Genomic DNA, 11,446 nt, shown 5'->3' with positions numbered 1-11,446 from the left:
AGTGTTTCCCAAACTTTTTTCTCCCCCACTCTGTTTCAGCACGTGAAGCATTTGCATGACCCTTGCTTTACTCCATGATGACTTCTAGAATGGCTGATAATTCGGCTGTGAGTTCTGCCCACACTGAGCTTGTGTAGGCTGAGTAATAATGTGCTGTCAGTCTGATTAAGCTCCTGATTCTACTCTCCCATTTGTCTGGGCGATTTTATCATTGTGATCGCAAGCCCAAATGAGGATTTTGCAACCCCATTTCATGTTGTGACTCATAGTTTGAGACATAAAAGGAAAAAAAAAAATGAGCTATATAGTGTACAGTGGCCAGGCCAAGAAGTAAGCAAACTTTTCTGGCTAATTCATAGGAATAATCCTACTGCAATCTGAGTCACTTTTATGGTCGGATGAAATGACCATCCTTCATAAAACCCAGAATTCAAAGTCCGTGTGTAACTAATTGTGCTCCGTTTTGAGTTGGCTCTGCCTTATTACATGTTCTTTCTCATTTATGGATTTGTTAATTTATGAAACAAATTACATCTTGTGACACTTTTATAAAAACATGCTGACATCCCTGGCATTTCTGTGCAGAGCGCCTTGAATATAACAGCAGGGCAGGAAACACAGCCATTTAACACCAAATAAATAACAAAATTAATAAAGAACACAACCTGATTTTGATCCTGCCAAGCTTGAGACAGAGGGAGAATTTTCTGTGGTAAAGCAGTCACCCAGCATTGCTTGCTTAGAGCAAGAAGTTCCTCAGGATGAACTATGTCTGTTTCATTTAATTTCAAACTAAAAGGGAAAAGATTCCACCAAAATTCAGAGATTTTGAAAAGTCCATCAAGGTTATGGAGGCAGTCTGGCTCATTGGGCCCTTTATCCCAGAATACCTTGCTAGCCATATATATGCTTAAATTTATTGAGATTTGCTATACCACCTTCAACCTTCAGTGACAAGACTCTTCACGCCAACACACCCACTATTCAGAAACACACATGCACCATTCATTTAGACAGTACATAGAAATGAACACACAGAAGCAGCTTTAAATCTAAGTGGCTCATAATTGAAACAGAAAAACGTCTAAAAACCGGCCTAAATCGGCACTTGGACAATCAGTGAGACAATTCGTCCAAGTGTCCATAATCGAACTGGGTTTTATTTAAAAATGACCTAGGCCTTCACAGTGTTGCTGAATGACCAGAGCTAAAAGGGGTGGGTCAGGAGGAGTGTCGAGGGCGGGATTTGGGTGGGACGTGGGCCATCCTAGAATTAGTCGTATTGCATGTATAACTGAAAGTTTTACAACACTGCCTAGACGGAACCTGGACGTTATGACTTAGGCCATCTAAAACCAGGTCTAAGTCTACAGAAGGTATCTAAAGTGACCAGATAAGCACTGCAGACACAAAGTACAGACCCCCACACACTGCCTTAGTGATCACTGACCACCCCCCCATAAAATTCGTAATAACAACTTTACATATCTGCCTCCAGAACATCAGCACCTGGCACCCTGGCATAGGAAAGCCTAGTAGAGCTACACAGAGGTGGCTTAAGTGGTCTTGGGGTTGGGTTAGTGAACCATTGAGAGGGGGACCCAGGCCCATAAGCCACTCTAATCACTGCAATCATGGTGAAAAATGTACACCCCCAAAACCCCCAACCCTTTTGTACTTCCATTTAAGTGGCTCCTGCAGTCATACTGGGGTGGTAGATAGGTGGGTGTTTTGGGGGCTCACCATGACCTATAAGGGAGCTGTAGTGAGATGTTTATATGGGATCCTTTTTGTAAAGTTCACAGCAGTACCCTGTAAGGTACCCCACTACTCTGGTGCCATGTCTGGGTGTCCGGTCCATCACTTTTCTGGCCCCTCCCGTGCCCAAAATGTCTTTTTCTAGGCGTTTGTGATTTGGACAAATTTTTGGACAAAAATGGAGTATAAAGATGGATGACTTAGCGGTCTGGTTAATCAGATGGCTGGACGTACAGTTGGATGATTTTTCAAAAAAAAAAAAAAAAATATGTTGAATGTATTTTTCGAAAATGGACCTTTTCCCATGTCCGACTTTGGGCGACTTGCAACTTAGGCCCAAAATGGACTTAGACGTTTCTTTTGATTATGCCCCTCCAACTGTATACTCTGTTTTTGTAAAAGCCTATTTTTATATATATATATACATAGAATATATAAAATATACTTTTTATACACCACTCCTGGCTGTTTCATAATTTTACTTCCCACTGCCTCTTTGAGGGAATTGAACCCAGGACCTAGAATAGATGAGAATATACATAAAAACACACACAAAAAATAATATATAAGAGAGAAAACCAAAAGGAACTCCATCAAAATTATAGGGAAATCTAAAAAGCTACCTTTTCCAAGATGCATATAACTGCTGAATAGACTTGGAAAAGCCAAGGTTATCTAATAATCTTTATTCCCTGGCTTCCCTATTGTTGTTTACCCTTTATGTTTTCTTTACTTTTAAATTGTAGTTCCCCCACTTTCCTATCGTATCACGTTTGTGATGTATTGTTTAGTCAGTATTTATTTGTTCATCGTTTTCCCCTTTTTAAATACAATTTGTAAAATACTTAGAAATCTTGATTTGCATTTTATGAAAATTTTTTTTTTATAATTATTCATTTTGAACCTTAAAATAGCGCATATATGAATACATTACAGAATATATTAAAAAATAGCACTTACAAATTTCTATAAAATATATAAATAACATTTTCACCCCCCTCCTATTTCTTTTTTTTTTTTTTTTTGTATTGCATCAAAATTCCCCACTATTTATTTACGCCCCAAAGCAAAAGAAACAGTTATTACACAATATACAACACATACAGCTGTACAGGGTCAGGTGAAGTGTTTCATTAAGCGAGATGTTTTAGGAGGCAGCCTTACTCAGCGTGCTTGTCTTCTGTAGATGGGTCATACTCAGCAAGCCTTGTCTTAAGCTCTCTGTTTTCTTCCAATATAAGTTCATATTTCTGTTTGAGTTCTGCCAACTCCAGCCGAAGAATCTCCACATCTGGCGTCTCAGGACCAGAAGCTCCTAAATGGTGTTTCAGAAAGTCCAGCGCATTGTTTGGTTCTTCTGGCTCTTCATACAAGGCCACCAAAACTTTGGTGAGGGTATCAAGTGCACCTGCCTTTTCCAAGTATCTTCTAAATTGTTCCCTTTTTGAATCGGCAGCCTTGTAGTGCGCCATGCTTAGACTCCGCAGCTCCCGGCCGACGCTCCTGCCCCTTGCTCTTTCACACCCGGCCCATAATAATATCTCCCTACCTCCCTGGATATGTAAATTCTAATCAGAAGTAAAGGGAAATATCATTCAAGTATTATCAATAAAGTTAGTCAATGGACCCCATACCCTTTTAAACCTTTTATTACCTCCTTACATAAATATCATTTTTTCGTATCTATAAACTGAACATAATGAGTGCCACCAAAAAGTAAAATTCAAACAATCAAAATGTTTCCAATTTTTTGTGACCATTTGGATGGCTGCCCCAGTCATAATATCCAACAGTCTGTTTTTATGTTTATCTATTGGTGGCTTAAGGGATAATAATGACCCACAGATTACTGTCTCTAAAATCAAGTTAATATGTCCCCAGAAGATAAGTATTAAAGGACAATAGAATAGTAGGTGATCCAGTGTTCCTATGTCCAGATGACAGTGTCAACATCTATTGGATTTTGAACTATGTAATTTCTGTAAACGAACAGGGGTCCGAAAACTTCTATGTAACAAGAAAAACCAAGTTTGTCTCATTGATGCTGATGCTGTACATCTCATCCTCCAAGACCAAATTCGTGGCCATTGAGTAGCAGAAATCTGTTGCTTAAGCTCAATGCTCCAAATATCCCGAAGGCTCATTTTTGGTAAAAAAAAAATTTTTTTAATAAACTTGAAACTTGACAGGAGAAAACAGAAAGAGCCACATTGACAAAGAGGGATCACACAAAAAGATCACTTGTAGGAGACACTGTTCCAAAATCACTCAAGCACAATCGAAATAGCCTCAACGGTTTCAGGATACATGCTACTACATTGTGACGTAATTATGTGTGGAGCATTGACCGCCCTGAAGTGCCTCTCACATTCATCTGAAGAGGCTGGAATTACATAGAGTCATCTAGCGATGTCTGATAACAACAGAAACGTCTTACAATAGAGACACCACCACTTCTGCGGGTCAAAGTGAGGCTGAGGTGGATTCGCTTCTCTCTCGTAATCTCTCATTTCATCGTCAACTCTCTGGTCTAGTATGTTACCAGTGGTGTGCCTCAAGGTTCGATTCTTGGGCCTGTTCTTGTAAAAGATATTGCAGAAGGGCTGTGAGGTAAGATTTGTCTCTTTGCGGATGATACCAAAATCTGCAATAAAGTAGACCCGTGGGTTTAAAGCATGTTCTGTTCTGTAGTCTGGTTGCAAAGTGAAAGTCCTAAAACAACAGTAATTTGAGTTGTCGGGCAAGCAATTTTTAACTAGCAAAGCTAGCATTGATTGGGTGGACATTATAGAGAGTAGGCGGGGCTTCCCTGGTCCCTGCCTAAACGCAGAGTGGAAGCAGGGCTCATGAAGTTGAAATGCTTCCTGCGCATGCGTCTCAATCTCTCTACAGCAATCTTTGGGTGTGTGTCCGATCAGATCATTTGCATGGGGACTCTTTAGTGAATCGGTTGTCTGGCAAGACTCAGCCACAAATTGCCCATGGATTGGATCGGAAAGGTGAGTTTAGTGAATCTAGCCCTTAGGGGCTGATTCTATAAAGGACACTTAAAGTTAGGCACCTAACTTAATTGGCAAAATACCCTTAATAGCCTGATTAATTGGCTAAAAAAAATTAATTGAGCGATAGACACCTATCCAATTCTATAAAAGATAGTTGCCTATTGCAGGGTGCTTAGCGGTGTTTAATGCTTATGTGGGCATTTCTATGGGCAGATCATGACTTAGAGCTCTTTTTACAAAGGCACGCTAGCGGTTTTAGTGCTTAGCGCACACTAAAATGCCGCACGCGCTAGCCGCTACCACCTCCTTTTAAGCAGGCGGTAATTTTTCAGATAGCACGCGCTAATCTTGTGTGTGCACTAAAAACGCTAGCGCACCTTAGTAAAAGGAGCCCTTAGGCACTGCTAAGCGTGATTCTCCAAATACTTAGGCACCTGAAATGTAGGCCTTTAAAACCCTGGCCTAGATTTCAGGTGCCTAAATGATGCCTAAGCATGACTGACATATGGCCAGCACCATTTTAGGTATCATTTATAGAATCAGCCCTGTAGTCCAGCAAGTTTCCAGTTTTCTTGTAAGTTATTTTTCCTATGATACAAAATAAAAATAGAAACTCGCTGGACTAAGGGGATCCTTTTACTAAGCCGCGTTAGGGCCTTAAAGTGCAGAATAGTGCACGCTAAATTGCTGCATGCGCTAGACCTTACTGCCAGCATTGAGCTGGCATTATTCTAAAAGCGTACCACGTGGTTTAGCGCACGGTAATTTTGTATGTGCGCAAAAAACACTAGCGCACCTTAGTAAAAGGAGCCCTAAGTGTAAAGCCTTCAATGGAGACTACGTTGTTTAACTTCCCTTTTTACCAAAGTTTTCAAACCACCCTCATAAGAAAAAGAGAGAGAGAGAGAGAGAGAGGGGGGGGGGGGGTTAATACATGAACAATGGCCTCCTGATGAGAGCCAAATTCAAGGGAGTAAGGTGAAAGCCTGTGTGCAATAGCTTGTTGAATAGTTGAGAAGAAAGGAGGTAAGCCATGGATGATGACCTCCTGGTAAAAGCTAGATGGAAAACCATAAGGAAAAGATGTTTTGTGCGATTAATAATGAATATTTCCTGATGCCAAGTTCTATTTCTGACTTTAAATACCTGCCCTTCTTAAACTTCATATTAATCTTTTATGTTTAGCTTCTATGATTCACTAGAAATATTTTTTTATGTTCAAATATGATTTAATTTGATTACCAAAGCTTTTCATCCACAAGTTTATATTAAAAGTCTTTTTATAAAACCCAGATATGCTTTGTTTTTCCAATCCTCATGTTCAGATTCAGAAGATAGCTTTGGTGTGAACTGTTACTTAACACAACCTTTGCAATAACTCTTACCACGGTGTCTTTATAGATGCATTAAAAAAGAAAATATATATATTTTTTTTAAAAAGGACCATCTGATCCTCTGTATTAGTGGCATCAGCAACTTTAATTGTGTTCTACTATTCTAACTGGAGTCTCCTGTCCCAGGTGTTCCAAATATTGTAAAATATAATTTTAAACTCTGTCCACTACATTTATACATTTAGAAAACCATTACGGTATTATAATGTCTTGCCAATGTAATGTAATGTAAACTTGAAGATTTTTAAACCAATGATATGGTTGAGGGAAGGACACTAAAATGACGGGCTGCCCAGGTACAAGGTGTCAGGCTACAGTCTTGGCAGGATCTCTTTCTGCTGAAAAGAGAGAAACAGTTTAGAGGAATGCAATATCTGGGCCATATCGTATGGCTCAGTGCACCCTTAGAGTTGATGCACCAGCTGGTAGGATCTAAAGAGTTCAATATTCAAGGGATCTGGCAAGCGGAGTCAGTTTGTCAAGTCCCATCCCTGGCCATATTCAAGTCCAGACTGAAATAGAAGCGATATATAAGAAATATAACTAACTAAATAAATAAAAGCCCACTTTTCAAGGTCGCTCTTAACTCATAATCCCCTCATCCTAAAGCGACCGCTGTAGCCTCCTTGTGACCCTGGGCAGGTCACTTGGCACCCCATTGCCCCAGATTAGGGTTACCCTATGGCTCCAAAAAAAGGAGGACAGATTGAGACATCTGGGTTTTGCATCTACAATGGCAATAAAACCTGGATGTCTCAATCCATCCTCCTATTTTTGGAGCCATATGGTAACCCTACCCCAGTTAAAAACTTAGATTCTGAGCCTGTTAGGGACAGAGATAGGGGCAGATTCTGTATAGAATATAAGTCCCAGCAGCTACCTAAGAAGCGGCTGAGAATCGCACACTGGTGCCCTATACAAAATCGCGTCTATCCTAATGGGCAAACACCTAATGCCACCTAACTGCCCCGATTCTCTAACCAGCACCCGTGTCACAGGCACTGGTTAGAGAATCATGCCTGATCCCTTGCCATCAGCTGGGTAATTTATGACAGGGTAATTTATGACAGGGTTAAATATGACAGCTGATCGCAGCAATGGAATCCCTCTGCCGTGATCAGCTGAGTAGCTGCGGCAGGGAATCCACAAAGTCCACAAAGTCAGCCAGCAGCAGGGATGCCCACTTCCTCCTTCCTGAACCACCTCTCAGAACTTCCCAAAGAGCCCCCTTTCGTAGCATCCTCCTGCTCCTGAACCCCCCTGGAACTTCCCAACCCTCACCACCACCACCAACTAGCGATACCTCCCATCCAGATCCCTGTAGACCCTCCACCTGTAGGCTTCTGTAAACCTGTGGACCCCCCTGGTGCCCCTTAACCTTCCCCCCACAACCCCTATATCTTTCCCAAAGAAAGTCCAACCGGATGGACGCTTACACCCTCTGACTGGCAGTCCTGCCACTCCAAAATGGCAGGCCTTCCCCTTCTTGGTACATTCTGGGATGCACTAAGGAGGGGCCTAAGGCCCTGATTGGCTCAGATGCCTAAGGCCCCTCCCATTGGAGGGGCTTAGATATCTGGCCAACCAGATCCTTAGGCCACTCCCATGCATCCCAGAATGCACCGGGATGGAGGCCTAAGAGTCCAATTGGCCCAGTAGCAAAGTGAAAGAGAAAGAATTTCTTTCCTTTTGAATTTCAGACCTCTGTAGGCTAAGACCCTTAATGGTAGCCTTTCAGCTAAACCCGGCTCTTATTTTTCTCCTCTTTTTTTCCAATCAAAATCTACCTGTAGTAATAATCTAATCCTACTCCTTGTCACTAGCCCATCACTCCATTCACCAACCCATCCTCCAAAAAACACACAGATCCTCTGGAGCCAACTCAGCCAACTACCTTCTTTAACTGTCAGGGTGAGGCATCTGTTTCATCACCAAAAAATGCTTCTCCCAAAACCTGCCTAAAGTCTGCCTAAAGATAGGTGCCTAACTTAATTAACTACTAAGCTTAATCAGCGCCAATAATTGGCACTTAACACCTCATAATTGCCGATAATTGGACTTAATTGAAAGTTAAGTGCCTAACTCAACGTGATTCTATAAAACGTAGGCCTCTAGTCCAAAGTGCCTACCTAACAGTGGGTGTGGTTAGGGGGCAGGTCATGGTCGTGTTTTCGAGTTAGGCACCTGTTTTTGATTTAGGTGCCGCTTTGCACCTAGCTTAGGGGTTGACATTTTGGCCAATAAAACCCTGGAATAAATGTGGTAAACCTGAAAGGATGCCTAGTGACACTTAAGGTTGTTTAGGTGGCATTAAGTGTGATTCTATACAGTTTGCCTAACTTTTATAGAATAGTTCTTAGCACCGCATTAATCATCGCCAGTTTTTATAGAATCAGAACCTATGTGCTTTTCCCGTTAATAATTACAGTGGTACCTTGGATTACGAGCATAATCCGTTCTAGGAGCATGCTCGTAATCCAAAATGCTTGTTTACCAAAGCGAGTTTCCCCATAGGAAATAATGGAAACTCACTTTGATACGTTTCTCCCCCCCCCACGAGAACCGGCATTGCTCCCCCCGAAGGCCCCTCCTGCGATCCGCCCCCCCCATGATTAGGCCCCCCCGCTACGCAATTGGGCACCCCCCCGCCGCGATAGGGCACCCCCCGCTGCGATTGGGCACCCCCCCCTGCGATTGGGCACCCCCCCCCACTGCTTCTTACCGTCATCTGGGCACCGGCACCGGCATGTCCTGTGCTTGGTGCTGGTGCCCAAAATCGGCCTCCTCTTCTGCTGGACCTTGAGCATCTGCGCATGCTCAAGGCCCAGCAGAAGAGGAGGCCGATCTTCGGGCACCGGCACCAAGCACAGGACATGCCAGTGCCGGTGCCCAGATGACGGTAAGAAGCGGCGGGGGGTGCCCAATAGCGGTGGGGGAGTGCCCAATCGTGGCGGGGAGGGTGCCCGATCGCGTCAGGGGGGGTGCCGAATCGCAGGGGGGGGGGCGCTCATAAATCGAGCCACACTCGATTTCCGAGGCGCCGATTTTGCAAATGTTTTGCTCGTCTTGCAAAACACTCGCAAACTGGTGCACTCGTAAACCGAGATACCACTGTATAATCTTTGTACATGTACAAATGATCACAGTTTAGTGATACTCTTCGTCATAGTAAATTCTATCATTTGCATATGGCCGGGACCCTTCCCCCAGAAACACATTGAGGGATTAGAACGTAATGTAACATTTTCCTATCTGCTAGTGAGCAACACAAATCCTATCTCACTCAAAACCTCTTTTCAAAAGTGTGTTGGGGGGGGGGAAAGAGCAGTTCTCTGGAGATTAACGTTCAGACATGTTCCTTTCTAACACACAGCATTTAAAGGTGTGACAGATTTAATCTTTCTTCTGTAAGAAAAGGTCAATATCTTTTTTTTTTCTCTCCTTTAATTCCCAGTGTTTTGTGGGACCTTTATCCAGTTTAAACTCACAGATTTTACAGTAATCATTGCAATTTTCTACAGATGAGCGTAGTGCTGCCTATTTGCATATCTTGTAAATACACATTTACCCTCTCTGGACGCGTGACTAAGAATCTTGGTCATTCTGCAGTGTAGTAACATAACCTTTCAGTCCTTCTTAATGCCAGACAAATTATTCTCCAGGACAGGCCTCTGTGCTTGCCAGATGACTGCTGCGTCACGGGCTTTATATAGAAGTGCTTCAGACTGGGCTCCTGCGCTGTGTGGGAAAGACAGAAAAAGTGGGTTAAATATGTCAGCAAGGTCAGGGAGCTCTCAGAGTGCGGCATGCTCAAAGTATAGCTGATCAGAACCTACCTCCCCTCCTGTTTCATACTCACAGAGCTTTGGCGAGTCCTCCTTTTAATTTCTTCTCCACTTCCAGTATATAACTACAGTGAATGATAATTTAACCAACATGGACCGGAGGTGCGCAAATCTAGTCTTCAAGGGATACAAACAGACCTGGATTCTGCAAAATTGATCAGGCCTAGTTATATTCTGTTGATATATAAAAATATATATATATAAACCAGGTTAATTTGTCTAGGTTGGTTTTTCTGGCCACAAGATCTGTTTTCTGACCCTAAAGCACCAAGGCTATGATACAGACAACAGACATGGCCTATTTAATATATAAATGGAGGGCTTTTGTTCAATTTTAAGGACCTTGTGGTAAAGTTACACATGCTAAAATGTTTTACACAGGCGAGTAATTATTCTCCATATGGACTCTTCTCTTTAGAAAGGAATGCTTTAAAAATGCATCATGCAGGGTAATTTATTTCTTATAAATGCAATACTGTATGATGTTAGCCTTTGGAATTCAGTTCAACTTGATTTTCAGAAACATTTTGGATTTTATCTCTGTTTTTTTCTTGCATCTAACTGCTATTTTATCCCCCTCCCCTCCTTTTACAAAACCGCAGAAGCGAGTTTTTTTTTTTTTTTTAGCGCAGGCCGGTGTGCTGAATGCTCTGCAGTGCTTCCGACGCTCATAGAGTTCCTATGAGCGTCAGTAGCAGTGCAGAGCATTCAGCATACCAGCCTGTGCTAAAAAAAAACGCTTCCGCAGTTTTGTAAAAGGGGGGGGGGGGGGGTTGAGCTAGCCTCTACCCAAGATTATGCATCACCTCATGTCTCAAGTTTGCAGATTTCAAAATGTGACTGCCTCACTCCGTAAGCACATAAAAAAAAAAAATAAGAGAAACATGGATCCAGTTCTCAGAGAACCGCATCGGTTCCTCATACATGCTGTTCTTAGGAAACACAATTCTGAAGCAGTATTTCAAGATAGCAAGTTATTTTAGCTAAGAACACACATTTTTATTGTACTTAGTAATCCCTTTGGAAAGAAAAAATAAAGTAACGCAACAAAGTAGATATTCAGCCTACAAAAGTGAGCTGCTTTTTTTTTCTGCTATTGATTTTCTTCCCAGATACGCCCTTCCAATTTATCTACGAAATGAGCATGATCTGGGAAAATTTAAAAGTAATCTAAAAACATTCCTTTTTAAAGATGACTTTGGTATTTAATCCATTAATCCTTAGGCCAATGTTTTTATTATTATATTATATTGTTATTTGCCTCCCTCATGTATTTCCCTTTTTTGTTCTGCTTTTCTATCATGAACTGTATTTCGCACCCCTTTTTTACCTTATATTACGAATATGTTGAACTATTTTTAATTTTATGTTATTATTTAAAGTTTGTATTGTATTGTTTCCCACTGAATGTATTTTAAATTGTTCATCGCTTTGAATTATGATTAAT

At 41.8% G+C, this 11,446-nt stretch overlaps 1 protein-coding gene across 7 annotated transcripts in view; it reads right to left on the bottom strand.

The window, feature by feature from the left end:
- Positions 1-2,786: 2,786 nt before the first annotated feature.
- The window catches only part of LOC117368064 (c-Myc-binding protein-like), a 41,457-nt gene continuing 32,797 nt past the window's right edge, over positions 2,787-11,446 (bottom strand). For 4 of the 7 annotated variants that reach the window (XM_033961340.1, XM_033961338.1, XM_033961341.1 and 1 more), the window contains 3 exons: positions 10,014-10,173; positions 9,723-9,892; positions 2,787-4,402 (listed from right to left, as the gene is read on the bottom strand). In XM_033961340.1, the coding sequence (XP_033817231.1) occupies positions 2,919-3,230 (312 nt within the window). In that variant the 5' untranslated portion in view covers positions 3,231-4,402; positions 9,723-9,892; positions 10,014-10,173 and the 3' untranslated portion in view covers positions 2,787-2,918. The remainder of the gene's footprint in view (positions 4,403-9,722; positions 9,893-10,013; positions 10,174-11,446) is intronic. The other 3 variants (XM_033961339.1, XM_033961342.1, XM_033961344.1) reach the window with 1 other exon arrangement.

Source organism: Geotrypetes seraphini, chromosome 10, assembly GCF_902459505.1.
Source record: "Geotrypetes seraphini chromosome 10, aGeoSer1.1, whole genome shotgun sequence".
Classification (NCBI taxonomy): Eukaryota; Metazoa; Chordata; class Amphibia; order Gymnophiona; family Dermophiidae; genus Geotrypetes; species Geotrypetes seraphini.
The sequence above is the reverse complement of the archived record's forward strand: the minus strand, read 5'-3'. Positions and strand labels throughout refer to the sequence as shown.